Source organism: Xiphophorus couchianus, chromosome 12 (genome assembly GCF_001444195.1).
Source record: "Xiphophorus couchianus chromosome 12, X_couchianus-1.0, whole genome shotgun sequence".
Taxonomy (NCBI): domain Eukaryota; kingdom Metazoa; phylum Chordata; class Actinopteri; order Cyprinodontiformes; family Poeciliidae; genus Xiphophorus; species Xiphophorus couchianus.
Window position 1 is genome coordinate 13,254,906 of NC_040239.1, and position 17,418 is coordinate 13,272,323.

General features: G+C 37.1%; 1 protein-coding gene across 2 annotated transcripts in view; it reads right to left on the bottom strand.

Annotated features, from left to right (window-relative positions):
• fbxl17 (F-box and leucine-rich repeat protein 17) overlaps positions 1 to 17,418 on the bottom strand; it is a 248,805-nt gene that overhangs the window by 153,134 nt on the left and 78,253 nt on the right. For both annotated transcript variants that reach the window (XM_028034378.1, XM_028034379.1), the window contains exon 8: positions 6,907 to 7,037. In XM_028034378.1, coding sequence (XP_027890179.1) covers positions 6,907 to 7,037 — 131 coding nt within the window. The remainder of the gene's footprint in view (positions 1 to 6,906; positions 7,038 to 17,418) is intronic.

The following is a 17,418-nucleotide window of genomic DNA, read 5'->3' on the forward strand; positions in this document are numbered from 1 at the left end:
TGAAAATGCCAAGAAAAATACACTATTTACAAAGATGAGACCATGGTGTTCCCAAACCAGACACCTTCCTCTCTCAACTATGCCTTCAGGTACCGTTCACAACTTTTACAAACAGAATCTAGACCAAGGATTTGCCCCAGCAGAGTCTACCCACAATAATTGAGAATGCAGACACAGATTTTGCTTCAGTTATAAAAGGGCCAGAAAGCTTTACAGAGGATTTCCGGCACCCCATACTCCTGCGGCAAGAGCCCACAAAATGCCTTTGGAGCAAAAGCCTCCTCCCGACCCATAAAACACAAGTAGCCCGACAACCAAACCTTTCCAGGGAGCCTGAGAAGTGTGAACCTTCAATAATGAAACACTCTCAGTTCCCCTTAGATAATTAAGTACTTTGAGTCTTGGTTAAGAAATGTCAAGTGTAATTGACACAAGTAGGGAAAAATTGTACAAAAAAGATTAAAAGATTGACACAGATGTTCTGCTATATTTGTTTCTTTACAGGCTACACCTTGATATTGAGAAATTCTGATATCTTGATTTTAATTTACCAGAAAAAAATAAAATCACTATGTTTGTCTTATTTCGCTCCTACTACCATTTGTATTTAGCATAAGTTTGACATGGTAGTAATTTTAATAAAAACAATAAAAACATGCAAAACAAATATACTGAAAGTAAATTGGACCTCTTACTTCATGTCAAGTCTATATGCAGATGCTAATCCGTGAGTCATTGTTAGAGGTAAATATAGGAAGATTTCAACTGTTGGACATAAAGTTTAACATTTCTAAAGTCATATTTTAATATTGTAATCATAGTAATGACTTCTCTTTTTTGCCCAACCATTTACAGCAAAACAGAACAAAGAGGGTATTTAGAGTTATCCCTTTCTTTGTTATGGGAGTTAATGGATGGAATATGTAATAAATCAAACATACATTCTAATACTTACTGACAATAACATCACCATTTCACTTTGGTGTCATTTGAACTCCAACTCAATAACTTCAAACAAGAAATGCTTTTTACTGCATTGAAGCTCCTTTAAATATTACATAACATTCAAATGTTGATGCATAAAATCTGATCGTTTGAGCAAAATCATGCAAAGAAGAGAAACAAATGATCATTTGACACATCATTGATCACACTGATTTATCACATAAGCATCTGATTTGAAGGTTTAACACTTCTGCGGGCATTGTGACATCTGCCAATTGGCTGGAGCAGAGGCTATTTGGAAAGCATCTCCAGTGCAAACACCTGCGAATGTTGAAATGTTTCTGAAAAGGTTTGCTTCTGGGAGAATATTTCCCCAATTATTTATTCCTTTATAAGCTTCCCCAAGTCATAGGAGAGAGAGTTTCTGTAATCCTTCATCTAGCTTGATTTCTGTAGGAGGGGACAAAAATGTAAAACAGCCAATTTGAGCGCTGATTTGTGATGCTCGTACAGTAAGTGATGGAGATATGCAACAAATTTTGGCCTCAAGTAAAATGCAAAGGAGGTAAAATGGATGAATATTGATTTCCCCTTGTTTGAATGAAGCTGGCAGAAAGACAGATGAATAAACAGGGGAAGGGAGGAAGAGGGGTGAGACCGTCTAAGTTTTTGGGAAACACCCAGTCTCCAACAATAGAGGCCTCATAAAATAAAATGACTCACTTAATTCATGAACTTGGTTTCAGGAAATACTGCAAGGCAAACTGACCAAAGCCTGCACACAAACCCACATATAATCAGAGAGAGAATGGACATAAATCTTTCCCCTACTCCTCTCAAACATGTTCAGCTTTAACATCTTTGCTTAAAAATAGTTATTTTAACTTTACTGGACAGTAACAGACCAATCAGCTATGTCTGATGAAAATACTTGAAAATGTTGTAAATCAGCAAATAGTTGTGTATTTATTTTAAAGTTACCGGTACATATTATTTGACAGGTTTTAGAACTATGCAGAGTACAGAAAAAAGCAAACAAGGGTTTCAAAAAATATTTTTTCAAAGAGCTAACTAATGCATATGAGGCATAAAAGTCTTTGCTGTATTTCTGAGAGCTGAGGTGTACTGGAGTGATGAAAGAAGACAGAAGACACAAAAGTGTAAGCCAGAGAGACTGACCCAATGATAAACCAGCCAACCTGATTAACCAGAAGCTGTACCCAATCATTTGTACAGGCAAGTTTGATCCATTTGTTCATAATTCGGTTGGACTTTTATTCAGCAAAATCTTATTTAATCTTTAGGAAGATAGTGTTTCAGACTGATGTTGAATTCCAACTGAGGAGCAGCTTAACATCCAATAGCCTTCTATCCTCCTCTAGGCAGACAGTACTTGTGTGATCCGCTTGTCTTGCATCTGATCAGGACAACAGAGACACGACCAAGAGTCCAAGACAGAACACGAAGCAGAAGCCCGTGGTTTTCCATAATGATATTTGAGAAACTGTAATGTTTGTTGATTGTTTTATGTTTTTATAATTTAAAACATCCCAAATTGTGTGCTGCCAAAATGTGACTTACCAATAAGCTTAAGTTAAAACAGGATTGCATTAAAGCAGAACCCTGATGGATTCATCGTGATGGGCTGAAGGAACTGACGAGATACGGTTGATATAAACAGTCAGTCAAGGACCTACTTGAAAGCTAAGAATCACTTCAAGGTGATCCAGATGGTCATATGACGGAGATCATATGTCTAACTAAACTAGAGCTCTGGATTCTTCAGTCTGCTGCCATCAAAATGTCACTTGATGGATAACGCAGGGCGGTTTTAGGGAAATGCAATTTATCTTTAAAAACCACACGAAAAAATACTGTTTTTATTTTTCTTTTTAAAAACAGAAGTTGCACAGATATTTTCTAAAAACCTTTGAGTTAATTACTGATTTGCATTTAAGTCTGGGAGTTTTTGGCTGATAAAGTTGACTTGGGTTGAGTACACATACGAACATAGACATTATGTTTGACCAAGGAGTCAAACACAATCTGGGCCTCTTCACTTTCACTACATCCACTTAAGAGTTTTTTAAAGCCTCCCAACTTGTTTGAATCTTAATCTGGATTGGAACAAATTATAATATAGTGGTATATTGGTATATTGTTACTTTGCACAAGAAAAGGTGTGTCTTTAGATAGATGGACACAGTAGGAGACATTCCAAACACTTCAGGGTAAAATGGAGAAAACTATTCAACTTTGTTTCAGTGAGTTTCTGAAAAGCCCACACAGGCATTTGGTCTCCAATTACCCTCTGCTCATGAATCGCTCCCCATTTTCCGAGCAATATGAGATTTGAAAAACACAATCCCACTTTGGAGTCTCATCATCTCTGGAAGAAGAAACAGAGAAATAACAACACCATCACTGCCCACCTGCAGAACAGCGCTTCTTCTCTCCCCAAGAAATGACGGTGACCAAAAGAATTGGGCGTCCCACTGCCACCAGCCTACCCATCGGACTGTGACGATAGGAAGTTGGGATGCTGCTTTCTGCTATTGTTGAGGCAGTGGTTTCCCTCAGAGGACACCACATTTATTTATTTGTTTCACTGTTTAAATAAGGGGTGAAGGAAAGGGGAAGAAATGGCTGATGTGCTTTACCTCCCACCGAGCTCTATATCTTCAATAGCTTCTAGTTGGGGGACAAATTGGTCTTGGAAATAAGGGGTCATTTCCTCTGCCTGTTTACCTGTTCACAGCACACTGCCATCAGTTTGAAACAGACACAGGCTGACCCAGCTCTACCCTCTGAGAGCCAATGTGAACCAGGGTTGAGTCATTCTCGTCTTTACTGACGACAAGCAAGCAGCTTGAATGTGTATGTGTGTGTCAATTGTGTGTGTGTTGGTTACAAACAGCAGTGATCCTGATGAACGCATGACCTTTTAAACTTTGAGGCAAATAAACCAGTTTCAAGTGTCTCGTCATCTCTTTTTGTAAGACACACTGACAGTTTGAACATTTCAAAAAGACCTTCAAGGAATTTCCATCCGTGACGTCTTGAACATTTTGGTGAAGTTACGTCTGTGTCTTTATCTGTTCTGTACTTTTCCTGATGTCCATTTGAGACCTTGTCAAAGCCCACACAAAGATATTTGAAACCAAATATTGACATATGCAGCATAAAAGGGAAGGAATCGCATTTTTTCTTGCCCAACTTTAAACCAGACAGACCGTTTCCTGCTTTAGATCATGACAGAATAATTGAGTGGAAGAAGTTTTCACAAAACTTTGTTGAAAGTTAAAGGTTAAAACACATTTCCTTAGTATTCTATGGAATTGCCATTTAAACTGTATGACTTTAAATATATGAAGAGTAGTTCCCCAGGCTTTTAACACCAGTTTGTTTGTCTCATTTTTCAGGTCAGGATACAAACAAGAATGAGATTTGGGTTTTATGATAGTCACTCCAAAACACTGACATTGTTAAGACATTGGCCTTAATCTATTGTGTAACTGACTTTGTGGTAGTGTCCATTTAGAAGACCAATTTGCATATTAAGTCCTTGAAAATGTCTTGATGAATTGATTTAATATTTCCACATAATGTTCTTTTTTTCTATTCATGCCATCTGTTTCTTTGACAATTCATCTTTTCTCTGTGTTCATTTTAAGCACATTGCTGATACTGAAAATTTGAATCTTTTTCATTTAGCAACAACATCTCCACTATGCAATGTTGATACTATATTTATACAGTGTTTTTATGGGTATAGATTGGATTTTTTTGTTGTTGTTATTGCCAAGTGGACTCTTCAGCAACAAATTGTCAGATTCAGGTCAAAAGTTTATTTGTAAAAGTACCTCTTAATTAAATTGTACATAAAGGCAATCCAGTAATCAGCTACTACAAAATATGGCCTCTACACTGGAAAAGTAAGTAAAATGATGTAGAAGAAGGAATAAATTTGGTTTGTCTGATAGATTTTTAAGGTCCTCAATAGTTAGACATGGTCTTTAGCATTTTGTTTACTGGTTGTGCTAATTTATACAGAATACATCAAAGCTGCCATAGCAGTCAGCAAAAACTACACCACACACACAATTTTCAATTTCATTCATTTTAAAATCCAGGTTGCACTCATCTCCTTAATGAGTGCAGTAAATTAAAATTTGAATAAATCAAGGAATCAAAGTGGCCTTGAATAAAATAAGATTGAACATAAATGTGCTTTAAAATAAAGTTTGAACAGTGAAAAACTGAAAAACACATTTGTATTTTTTCAGAAGTTTTACCAAAATAAGCTTTTTCAAATATTTATAAGGGACATGTAAGGTTTTGCCATAACCTTCCTACCAAACACTGAATGTACATTCAATAATACATGAAGGATTTCACGCATGCACACCCCCACACATTCATACACACCCGTTGTTACGCACTGCGTACATCCAATATTGTGTTCACACTGTGGGGCTAAAATGGGAATACAGTCAGCAGCCAAGCCTTAGCTACAAATCGATAGATTAAATAGAAATGTATGAATAAAACACCAGCTAATAAATAAAAAAGGAGAAGGTTTATTCTTGCTGTCAAGCACGGTGCCGACTCTCTCCCAAAATGAGAGAAGAAAAAACAAAAACAAGACAAGAAGGAAGAGGAACAAGCACAGTATAACCAGAAAAACAAAGACACAAAATATTATTAAATTTTTAACAAAGTGAGTACATTTTTAGTTGATCCATAATTTTTTACCTGTTGTTAAGGCATTTTTTTCTGTGAAAAATACTGAAAGTTTCTTATGTTGCACATAAAAGTAGTGAAACTGAAATATTTGTAAGATTCGCATCCAAATCTCATCCATTCATTGTTGTTTGTGAATTTAATCGAACATCAATATCATTTGTAGGCAAATGATATTGATGATTAGCTATTGCTATTTGATTAGCTATTGCTCCACCACATGTAAATGTTTTAACATCATACCATATGTTTTACACACATCATGATTTCTTCAAAGTAATGCTTTATGTATTACTTATTAAGTATTAGGTGGTAGATTATATTATTGTAGGCTGAATGAGACCATAAGTAATTGACTTTAAATGTGAAAGGAACTGGATTAAACTGGATTATTTTGGATCAAACTCAATGAACTAAATTAATTTAAAAGTAAATAGGTTCATATTTAATTGGATATGAATTGTTTGTTTAAAATAAACTGAGTTAATGGGAAGAGTAGAGCTAAGTGAGCTGAGCTGAACTAAACAAAAGGGTAATAAGTTGAAATTGCATTAAAGAGGATTTCATACAATTGAAAGCATTTGAAAAGAATAGAACAAAGCAAAGGGAGGAAATTATTACTAGGCTATTGTAATTTAAGTGAAATGCATTGATGCTCTGAATGAAAATAATATATTTAACGAGCAAGATGAACTCTTTCTGCCATTGATACGCGAATCAAATAAATATTAAGGTCTGACCTGGGTGGCTATTAATTTAACTGAAGCCAATTAAACTTTATTGAACTAAAACATTTAGAACTGAGTTAAATATGATTGAAAAAAGTGAACTGAGTAAAAAAACAATGGCAAAATACTCAGAGGAATTCAAATGAATTGAACTAAATCAAAATTTAGTGCAAGTGATTTGTAACAAACTAGTGATTTGAAATAACATGTACTGCACTGAGTTGTGCTTAATTCAATTTAATTAAATTAAACAGAAACAAACTGAAGAAAAATCCAATGAATGCACTGGGATGAAATTGAACTGAATCACATTGATCTGATTTGTACAGGACACAAGGGAACTGAACAGGTTTTTAAGAATAGAATGGATTAACATTATACTGAACAATGAATTAAATTAATCTGAAAGAAATCAAATTGAGGTGAACTGACATTGTTGAGTCCTCTGAGTTACACTGCATCATTTGACCCAAAAATGCACATCACCTACCTGTCATTAATGCTCCAGTTGAGGCACAGGTTTAGGGAGCTGAGCTTCCGACACTTTCTCACCACTTCCATCACCGTCTCATTGTTCAGTTCTGAGATGTGCCGCAGATCCAGGACACTCAGGTTTTGCAGCTGGAAGAGATAACACACACAATATTTTATGACAAATTTATCAGAAAGTATCACAAGCATAACATAAACATGGGACTTTAACTAAACAATGGACTTGTCCGTCATTACTTTGATAAGCCTTAGAGAAAAAGCAATAGAAGCATGCAACATTTCTGCTGAGCTACATCAGTAGATATGATGTATCTGCAAGAATGAAGTGAATTTTCCTTCTGTGTGTTCTACCACATGCTGCATCAAATACAACAAAACAAATACAGAGCACACACAAACAAGTGAGATAAGTGCTACAAAATTGTTTATCGTTACTGTTTACCATTCTGCACCCGCACGCCTGGTGCAAAGCGTTTGAGCCAAAATGAGCAATCGCTTTTCATCTTCCTTTCATCCCTTCCACTTCCAATAATCCCACTTCCCAATCTGAATACCTTATACAAAAAAAAAAAAGGTTGAGCTTAATCCCCGAGTTAAAATCTCAACCTTTTGGCACGATGTTCAGCAAGTGTTCCTGCTCACTTAACTATCCAAAGGCTTTTCAAGAGACAGCGCAGGTGTGCAGATTCAGATACAGACTCATAACTATTCAGGAGAAAGCTGCAAACACACAAATACAAGCTTAAACTCTCTTACACACGCACACACACACACACACACCCACACACACACAAGGGGATGCAAGATAAGAGGAGTATGATATTCAAGCAAGCCGCCAGGGAGGCATAAAGGTAAATGTCATGTCCGAGGCTAAAGAGAAAACAAGCTTACAGTTGGTGTTAAGATCACTGAGCCCTGTTGTCGGCACCATAGGCATGACATATACCGACCAGCATGAAGACACATGGGGGGGACAAGGACCAAGTCTCACTGTGTGCTTACTTCACACATGTAAACACTTTTCCCAGCCTTCACTAAGGTTAAAAACATACAAGCTGCAAACAAACACGGTAAGTGCGCAAACCGCTGTGCTAAGCTGAAGAAAACTATTTCTTAAAAAGCTTGAAAAAAAACAACCTTATTTCTTCTCAGCAGCTTGTTATGAAAGTTGAATCCACACCTCTTGTTATAAAATCTCTGCTCAAGCATGAAATAAAAATGAAATACAATTTTTATGCAGCACATCCTCACCTGCACTCTAGTGACAACCTGAATAAAATAAACAAAAGACTAGTATGTGCACAGATTGGCTAAAAAAAAATCCAGAGGTAAAGGGTCAAGGAGCGGCAAAACTGACAACTGCAATGAATAGCAGAAACTGCTTAGTAGTTATCAATGAATATACTCAGAGAGACAATGAGGTTTGGATAAAAATGCACCAAAAACCACAAATATGGACAAACTGCCTCGTGCCCCTGTGGTCACCACTGAATCCAAATGTTAAATTATTCATTTTGGGGGCTGAGCAGGATGTGCATGCCTGTGTGCTCCCCTTGTTATTCATTTTGTTGGGACATAAGCATGACTTCACATTCAGATAATGAGAGCTCAGCATCTTTGGAAGAGTGTGGGGGGAACAAAAGCTAAGTTGTAATAATTCTTGCTTGAGGTTTAGTGTAATTATTATAGATTAAGGTTCTAGCTGTACAAATATTCATAGAAATATACCCACGAGAACGCAGTTGAAAGATTTTACACACATCCTCACATGCTTCCCGTCTTACAAAGAGTTTTCATGTCCATTCAGTGTTTGTGATCGGTATGCCTGGAGTAAATTTTCAAAGCCTCCACATCAAAAGTAGTATTTGTTCACCAAATCTTCAAAACTGCTTATCTCTGCCGAAAAAGAATTTCTACTACAGCCAATAGTCAGTGTTTCATTGATGTGGGAAACCAATGAGAAATCAGGCCAACCTAAGAGAGTTTTCATTGGCTGAGTGTGTAGCTAGGTTGGAGGAAAAAAAAAACAAATTTTGGGAGATGGGAAAGGGAGGAGAAAGGAAGAGGGCACACACCCACAGCTCTAACTTTGTAAAATCCATCTGAGCAAAACCAATGCACGAAAATAAATACCGCAATTTACGAATGCCTGCCAAAAAGAAAATATGCTGAAAATCCCTGAAATTAAAAGTTACAAATAGCAGCGTCAGAGCAATTTGACACACTCCCAAAAATATGGCAAGGAAATGTGCTTGCCGTATTTACTTACTTTGTTTTATTAATTTTCAGTTTTCAGAAATTTTACTGCAAACTACAAATAAATAAGCTCAAACAAAGAGAAAAATAATGCGGAGTAGAAAGCAAAAAAATGAGAGAAACTGAGCAAAGATAAATAAAAAAGTAAAAGAGAGGTGAGGGAGAAACAAAGTAAGAGAGCAGAGAGGATTTGGGCAGGTTTTTCTTCTTGTTGGTGGAAGCCTGTAACCAGGCAGAGTTTGTCTCTTCGTCTCCGAGTTGGCAGCTAGAGCGGGGTCATTATTCAAGCCGTTCATAAAACCAGTGAAACCTGCAAAATCCAGCTGCTCTTGGACCAGCCGCTTTCCTCCTGCCACACATACACACTTCAAATAATGAGCACAGTGACTACCTGAATGCTGGGCAGACATGCTAACATCTGCAGTGTGAAAAAACATCAACTGAAGTGTTAAAAGATTAACTTTGTATTTCATGTAATAATATAATATGTATATAATATATATATATACACACATATATATATATATATATATATATATATGCATGTGTGTAGGTGTTATTACTTAAAATTAGACATTTCAGTCTAATTTCTGCAAATCTGTAATGTGTCAGTAAAAATGAGCAATTAAATAAATACTATCAAACTCTTCGGTAATTAAAAAAATTAATATGCAGTCTTTTTATACTTGAATGTACATCTTTACCTGAAATTAGTAAAATCAGTTTTACAAAAAATATATAATTTTGTTAATTTTTTTAAGGAATTTTTCTAAAAGAGAAAAACATATGTATGTATTACTACATATATTTACGCGACGCCAAATAAATGTGACAATTATTTTGTCACACTTATTATTCATTTTGTTGGAATAAAACAAAATGACTAAGTACTTCTTCTACAATACAGTACTTCTTCTCTTATACAAGATGTATAAACGTAAATGTAGATTTGGTTTAAAATGATTATGTCAAAAAATATAATTATTGAAGTACAAGAGAAAAAAAATAATCTAACTTCTCAGAATTAGAAACCTGGACGTGAATTTTAATAATTAGATAAACGCTACAGTTGTTTCATTCCATCTAATCTATTCAATGAAAGTCAAACCCATCACAGATAAGCCAAAAGGCAAACTCCTCACATCTGACAGGGATCAACAGGAAAAAAAGATCTCATCTGAGATACAAGTTTAACAAATGAGAAACACAAATGTTCCATCTATTTCCATCTACAGATTTATAAGAGAAGTCCAGGGAGTTTGAATTTTGATTATTTTAATTATTTGCATCTTTCAAAAGCAAATAGGAGCCCACGGTCAAATAATAATAAAAAAAGAAGAAAAAATAGCTGGCTGTTTCAAAGCCAAGGCGGGTTGTAGCATTTGAAAAGGCTTATTTAGAAATTTATTTCAGCGTGTGCACCTGTTAGTGTTCTGCCATGCAGTCGACTTTTTACTACCTCTGATATTACTACATATATTTACACGATGCCAAGCAGGAAGTGGACGCCTTACTGGACCCCGTGCAAAGGATATGATGTCACACATTTAAGCGTTGGCACAAAATAACATGAGTTCATGGTTGTAACTGTCCATCAGCGTCAATGTCTCCGGCTCACAGGGAGTTACATGGGATTATAAAAGCACAGACAGAGCTAGCATTGTTTTATTCATAAACAGCGAACATGCTGGTTTTGGAAAATATGAGCTGCTGTTTTATTGCTGCAGTAAAAATATGTCCATTTCAAGATTTAGTATGTGAGTTTCGTCAGTACAAAAAAAAAAAAAAACTGCTTCTCTGGGGTAAGCTTATGAATTGCCAAAGGAGCAACACATGATTGTATGTTTTTTTCTTTCTTTAAGGTAAGGAAACCATTTAGTAAGAGTAAGAGCCTCAAGAGTCATAGACCAGAAAGGATGAGTAAAGACTGGTTTATAAGGTTTAAGGGAGCCAGATAAAAGTTTAGCCACATGCTTTGAAGTGTATTTAAAGTTCTCAGCAAGGTGTCAAAGTCACAAAGTGCCTTTGAGGTGTTTGCTCGGTTGTCCATATCTGTTGGGGGACAGTGTGAATGAGACAGGATGAGGTGGGGGCAAAACGGAGGGACGAATGGCAGAGGTGATACTAGGAGAGTACAAGTGCGCACTCATGCATGCTCAAGCCCCCTACCAAAAAAAAAAAGAAAAAGAAAGGGAACATGCAAGACAGATCAGGCAGAAGGGTAAAAGGTATGTCATGACTGCTCTCCTCTCTGAAATCATACAAAAAAACACGCAAAGCCTGAGAAGACACAATTAAAACGGTATTGAACATGTCAATGTTTTCCACAAGGAAATATATTTCTAATGAGGCCATTACAATGAAATTTAAACCAGATGCCGGCAACAACCCAAGAAATGTACCCATACAAAGAAATCAAAACAAATCAGATCATAAATGTAGTTATGTGCAATAAAGTTGAATAGCACAAGGAAAAAGTATTAAATACATGAAGAGAAGCAGCTGCACCTTTAAATCAACCATCTGTGTTTAGAAAGCAATCCTGCCCTCTATCAGTGGATATTTAACATGAGCTGGTTTAGCTCTAACCGGTGGCCTACTTTGTCGCCAAAGTATTGAACAAGAAGCACATTATTAAAGAGTAACAGAATGGTGCCTTCTCAAGATCCTAACCGTGTTATTGAAAAACATATTGATGGACTAGACAATGAAATACTTGGAGAATATAGTCCAGCCACATGGGAACAGAACAGTCATCTTTGGGTGCCTTTGTATATGTTAAAGTAGATTTTTTTTCTTTTTGTTTTTTAAAGCAAAGCGAAATCCCAAACACACAGATAGGGAAACTCAATAATTGGTTTTAAAATAAGGCTGTGAATATCATGTCAATGCAGCCATTTGAAATATATTTTCCAAGATAGACATTCACATGTTCCATGCTCAATGTCACTTCTGCAAAAAGGAATCTAAAGCAAGATTGGGCAAAATAACAAAATGTAAAATGCAATAATGTGAAGGCAGACCAGTGCATGTGTGTGTGCGCTCATACATGTATGGGTAGCTCCTCTCTCTGTCTATTCCATGCCCATCTACTGTCTACCCCTTATTTTTCCCATTTCTATTCCCCTTTTCTTTTTGTAATCTCCTTCAGTCGCTAATCCTGCATGTGCCGGTCTCGATAACAAACTCAGTGGTGAGAAAAGGCTCAATGTGATAGAGAGAGATGGTGTTTTGCTTTTTTTGCTTTTTCGGTGCGCCGAGTCAAACGTCCACATAAGACACGCAGGAACCACCGCAACAGCGCAGGATGACAGTCATGGCACACTGACTCTAGTTGGGCCAGTAATGAGACATGATATCCCCACCCTCCAGAGGTCAAAAAACCTCTCTGTCTCTGTCTGTCTCTGGGTTAAAAGTCTTACAGCCAAATGAATTATTCTTCAATTACTCTTGCATGAGACACACATCATCCTTAGGCTCTCCTCTCCTCATTATATTCATAAATCCCCCAATCTCCTCCATACAGCAGTCAAGAAAATTATTATTACAATTGAGACTCATTTGGCGACCTCCACAACCCCATTACCTTTCTTTCTTCAAATCCCCTCTGCCGCCTTCTCTCCCTGTCGCCCCCACTCCACCACTTCTGAGACACAACATGCGTGTCCCCATACATTCGTACGCGGGGTAAGATGTGAGCACAAACATACACACAACACACATATTTCTTGGTTTGTGTTGGGGGTTATCAGTTTGACACAGGGCACTGTGATTATGTATTTTCTGTGCTTCATTCAGGGGGTTGAGGAGATAAGGGACCAGCAGACTGCAGCAAAGCCAGACACCGATTTCCCAACGTGGGGTGGAAGCAGAAGAGGGGTGTTAGTAAAGGTGGCAACTTCACTGTTCATGGCAACTAAAAACAGAAAACACCCGCTAAGCTTCTTTCACATTTTGTCAACCACAAACTTTTAATGTACTGCAATTTTATTTCACAAACAAAGTAATGAATATTTGTGAAGTAGATTCTTTTGTTTTCTTTTTAAGTCGCAAGTCATCTAGAAATCACAGCCTTCTCCAACATCATCACACACTGCATGGTTTAATAATATTAAACAGCCCTACTGGGCACAATTCATCCTTCTTAATCCAATACTTTATAAAAACCAGTTGGATACGATGGTAAACATTAGCAAACAGAATTTTGTTTTACTTTGTATAATTCTGACAGATAAATATGCTTTCATTACCCATATAGCTGTGGCTGTATGTTCAATTCAGTTCAGTAATATGCTTTTATTAAATTAAATTAAATGTCGTCGTAATTTATATCATCCACGTATCTTTGAGGAGTTGTTGTGGATGGTGATGCTGTGAGCAGGTAGGATCTTGGGTAGCAGTCAGTCTTGCAACCAATGTGAAGCTGTCTCTGACTGAAGTCTTTTGCTGTATGACACTCGCATGTCAACTCAGACAATTTTCCAAAGTAGCATATCCTGGATGACATCATCAGTTGTTGGCAAGCCCTTCTAATCACAGCTGGGAAAAGAGACATTGAAGCTGGACATATGATCCTCGACAATTACGATCAATGGAAGAGATGGTTTCAACTTCCTCCTCTCTCTACTCTTTCGTTCTGCTCTGCATCCATGAAGCCTCCTTTTCGACTTCTTCAGGATGTGGGGTCAAAGATCAGGTGCTGTTTGAGCTTTTAGATGCTCAAAGCTGCTTCAGTTGTAAAAATAAAAATATTTTATTGGCACATGTCCAAAAGTGAAAAAGTAAAAGCAAAAATCCCATCAGCACAGCCTCCAAAACCAGAGGAAATAGTTATCCAAACATTCAATGCCTCAAAGAAAATTATAAACAAAAGCGTCACAAATGGACAAGTCAGAACTAACTCCAAAATGCTGCAAATATGATTTTTAAGACTTTTATTTGTAACTATCTTTTTGCTTTGCAATGATGCATTATTTTCTGTTGGTTAATCATATAAAATAATACAATATGTACAAATCTGTGGTTAAATGACAAAACATGGAAAATTTTAGGAAGCATAAATAGTTTCTTTTTAGAGACAGTATGTGGTTTTCATTGGTTCAGAGCCAAATTTGAGCTTTGAATGTTCTGAACCAAGCACTGCACATTATACTGTACATGGAAAAATAGAGCATATGATTTTAGTTATGAAATTAAATATCTTAGCTGTCATGAACCAGACTGTTTTATATGCTCATAAACACACAAAGAGAGAATGAAGTATTAGCCGTGGTCCAATTCTGTCAAATTCGTAGCGCATTAATCAAAAGGTCCCAACTTTTCTCCCCAGAAGAACAACAAAACCACTGAAGCAGCACGGCTGAATTAATCTACAAGGCCCCAAATTAAGACCAGAAACATCCAAGCTCTGCACATCACAGAGACAACACACAGCTATTACAGTGTCCAAATATACCTCGTTTCATCTCTGACGCATTCTTCAACAGTCTCCCCATTTGTTATAACTTTGGCTCCTGTTCCGAGGGTGGGAAATTTCGCACAGACAGCAAAAGCCCTTCAGCGGCCCAAAGTGTCTAAGGGCAGTGATAGGCTGATGTATGAGGAGGGGCATTATGGGTAGGCATGACAAGAGAAGACTAGGCCATCGGTGGGACATCTAAAGCTGGAGGAATGAAGGCTCTCTGGCACAGAGAGCAGCTCTCAAACACTGGTGCTGTGATAGAGCCGACCTTGGGCTTAATCACCAGCAGAAGAAAAGAGCAGCTTGACAGGAAGATGGAGAGACAGAAGGAGAGAGAGCATGAGTGTAAGAGAGAGAAACACAGAAACACACACACACACACAAATATAACACACACAAGCCACATGAGTATAAGGGAAAGAGATTAATATAGAAAACAGAATAAAAAATACTGCACAAAAAAAACAAACAGGTTGCAATGCCTATAAAAGTTACATCATAACTCTCATGGTGTTCCTCGTCTTTTCGAAGCTACAGACTGAAGGCAGCTGCAGAATGAGATTAACAAAGCTGGTAATATACTGCCTATAGATATAAATCAAATACTTTACACACAGATCTGAACAGCAGGCTGTGGAAAGACTTCAACCTTATATGCAACACCTACATATAACTAAATAAAAATTTACTGTACTGTTCTTCCACCTGTCTATATAGTACACTGTGTTCAGGTGTAATATTACACAGCTGTACACACTAATCAGTTTCAAATATTTTACTAAAAAATAAAAAAAGCTAAGAAAGTAAAACAGATGAAGGAGGCTTAAAGGAAACTTTAATATCCATGAATGCATATCCACTGTTCAGTAACAGGCAAAGCAAAAACCTCTAAATGGTGCATCAAACAAACAGGTTGAGGAAGTAGTTAATGTCAAAGAGGTCTGCTAATGGCTAGAAAGAGCAATACAGGCCCAATCATGCCAGCACAGGAACAGGGCTTAAGTACAGTAGAGCAAATATAAACCGGGGTCAACAACGTCAGGCAGAGGCCAAGCTGTAGGCTGCGTAAAAATGCCACTGAGACAGTCCAACACAAATCCAGTTGAAAGACATTCATAGAATTATATGGGAGACCATATCCATAACATGACTGAGACAGAACAGAAACCTGAAGAAGTTTAACTACCAGAAGCTTGGAAAAAGAAACAAGAGCTCAAAGAGGAAACAATGACTCTGTGGAAAGCCAAGACTTCAGTGGTGCCAGTGGTCATCAATGCACCTTTCAGTCACATCATGCTTATATCTTATAGAAACAGGTAATCAATGATTATCAATTAATATGTTCTAGACACTCTAATAACTTAAATGACAAAAAGTAACTGATGGGGTGCCAAGTGCTTCAGTGGTGGATCAGGCACACCACATATGGAGACTACAATCCTCCATGTAGGTCCCGGGTTAAACTCTCTGCCCTTTTTTCATGTATAAATACCAGTGAGTAAAGGCCACCACTAGTTCTATGTAACCATAGAAAAGGAAACAACTACCAAAAACTACAGCAAATGTTTGGGGTGTCAATAATTGTGGCACTGGGCATATGCTGATATTTTTATTTCTAACATCGTGCAACAATTTCTTCTATTTTTTTCAATATGAGATCCTGCTACTGCAATAAAAGTTACATTTATCTGAAGGCATATTTCTCCACATTTTTAGTGTGGTAGCCACTGTAAACACTTGTACTGTATATTATAGTATACATATTTCTCAAATTACCTGCTGAGACCTAGCGCCAAATCACTAAAGCTTCCAGGACACCCACAAAGCCCCCCTTCAAGATGTTTTCCATCAATAACACAGCCTTGGGAAATAACAGACCTCATCAATAAAAATGTTATTTATGTCGAAAGCTCAGAGCCAACACTGAGCTTCAATCTAAAACCCAACCGTAAATAAAAATTTACAGTAAGATCCTGGTGGCCACACACACTTGCCCTTAAAATCATCAGTTTCTCTTATCTCGTGTTGAAGTGTTTAATTAATAAGTAGTATGGGAAGTGTTTATTTGCTGGACAAAGAGAAAACATTGTTTTGTCTTTTAGTTACTAAGCAGAAGATGATCTATCCACACAAACATTGAGTTGTGATCCTCATCAGAGACAGAGGAGACACTGTAAAACAGACAGCATAACCCTGCAGACTGCATCGAACGTGTCACAACATGTCGCCAATTTCTACCTCCAGCTCTTTCTATTTAGAAAATACAATTGTAATTGATTTCTTCATATCCTGACTCGGGACAAATCAATGTACGAAAAACAAGGCGTTACAGGAGAGAATAAATAATAGTAGATGGTTTCCTCCATCTTTTTTTTTATTATTCAGAAGTAGAAATTGAGCAAGTTGGGAAGATTATCAGAGAGAATGTGATCAGCCAAAAGACGTAGGGAGGGAGAGCACAATAATCGAACAAGAGAGGAGTGCCGCAGTCCTGGAACCACACGGAGGTCCGTGGAGTCATCAGAAATGCAACGATTTCTAAAAGCAAGAATATGATTTTTAAATTGACAGATGATGGGACCAGGTGGGAATCAATGAGAGGAGGAATCAACTCTCAAACAAGATAATTGCTGTCAGATATTATAGAGAGATGGAAAAAGGAGGAGGTAAAATGACTGAGATGTAGGCAGAGAGATGGATAACAGAAAGAAAAGTGATTACAACAGAAGACTGAACTTATGAACTTATCTGCTTACATTTTAAATGCCTTCTGGAAAAATAATAGATAGCTTG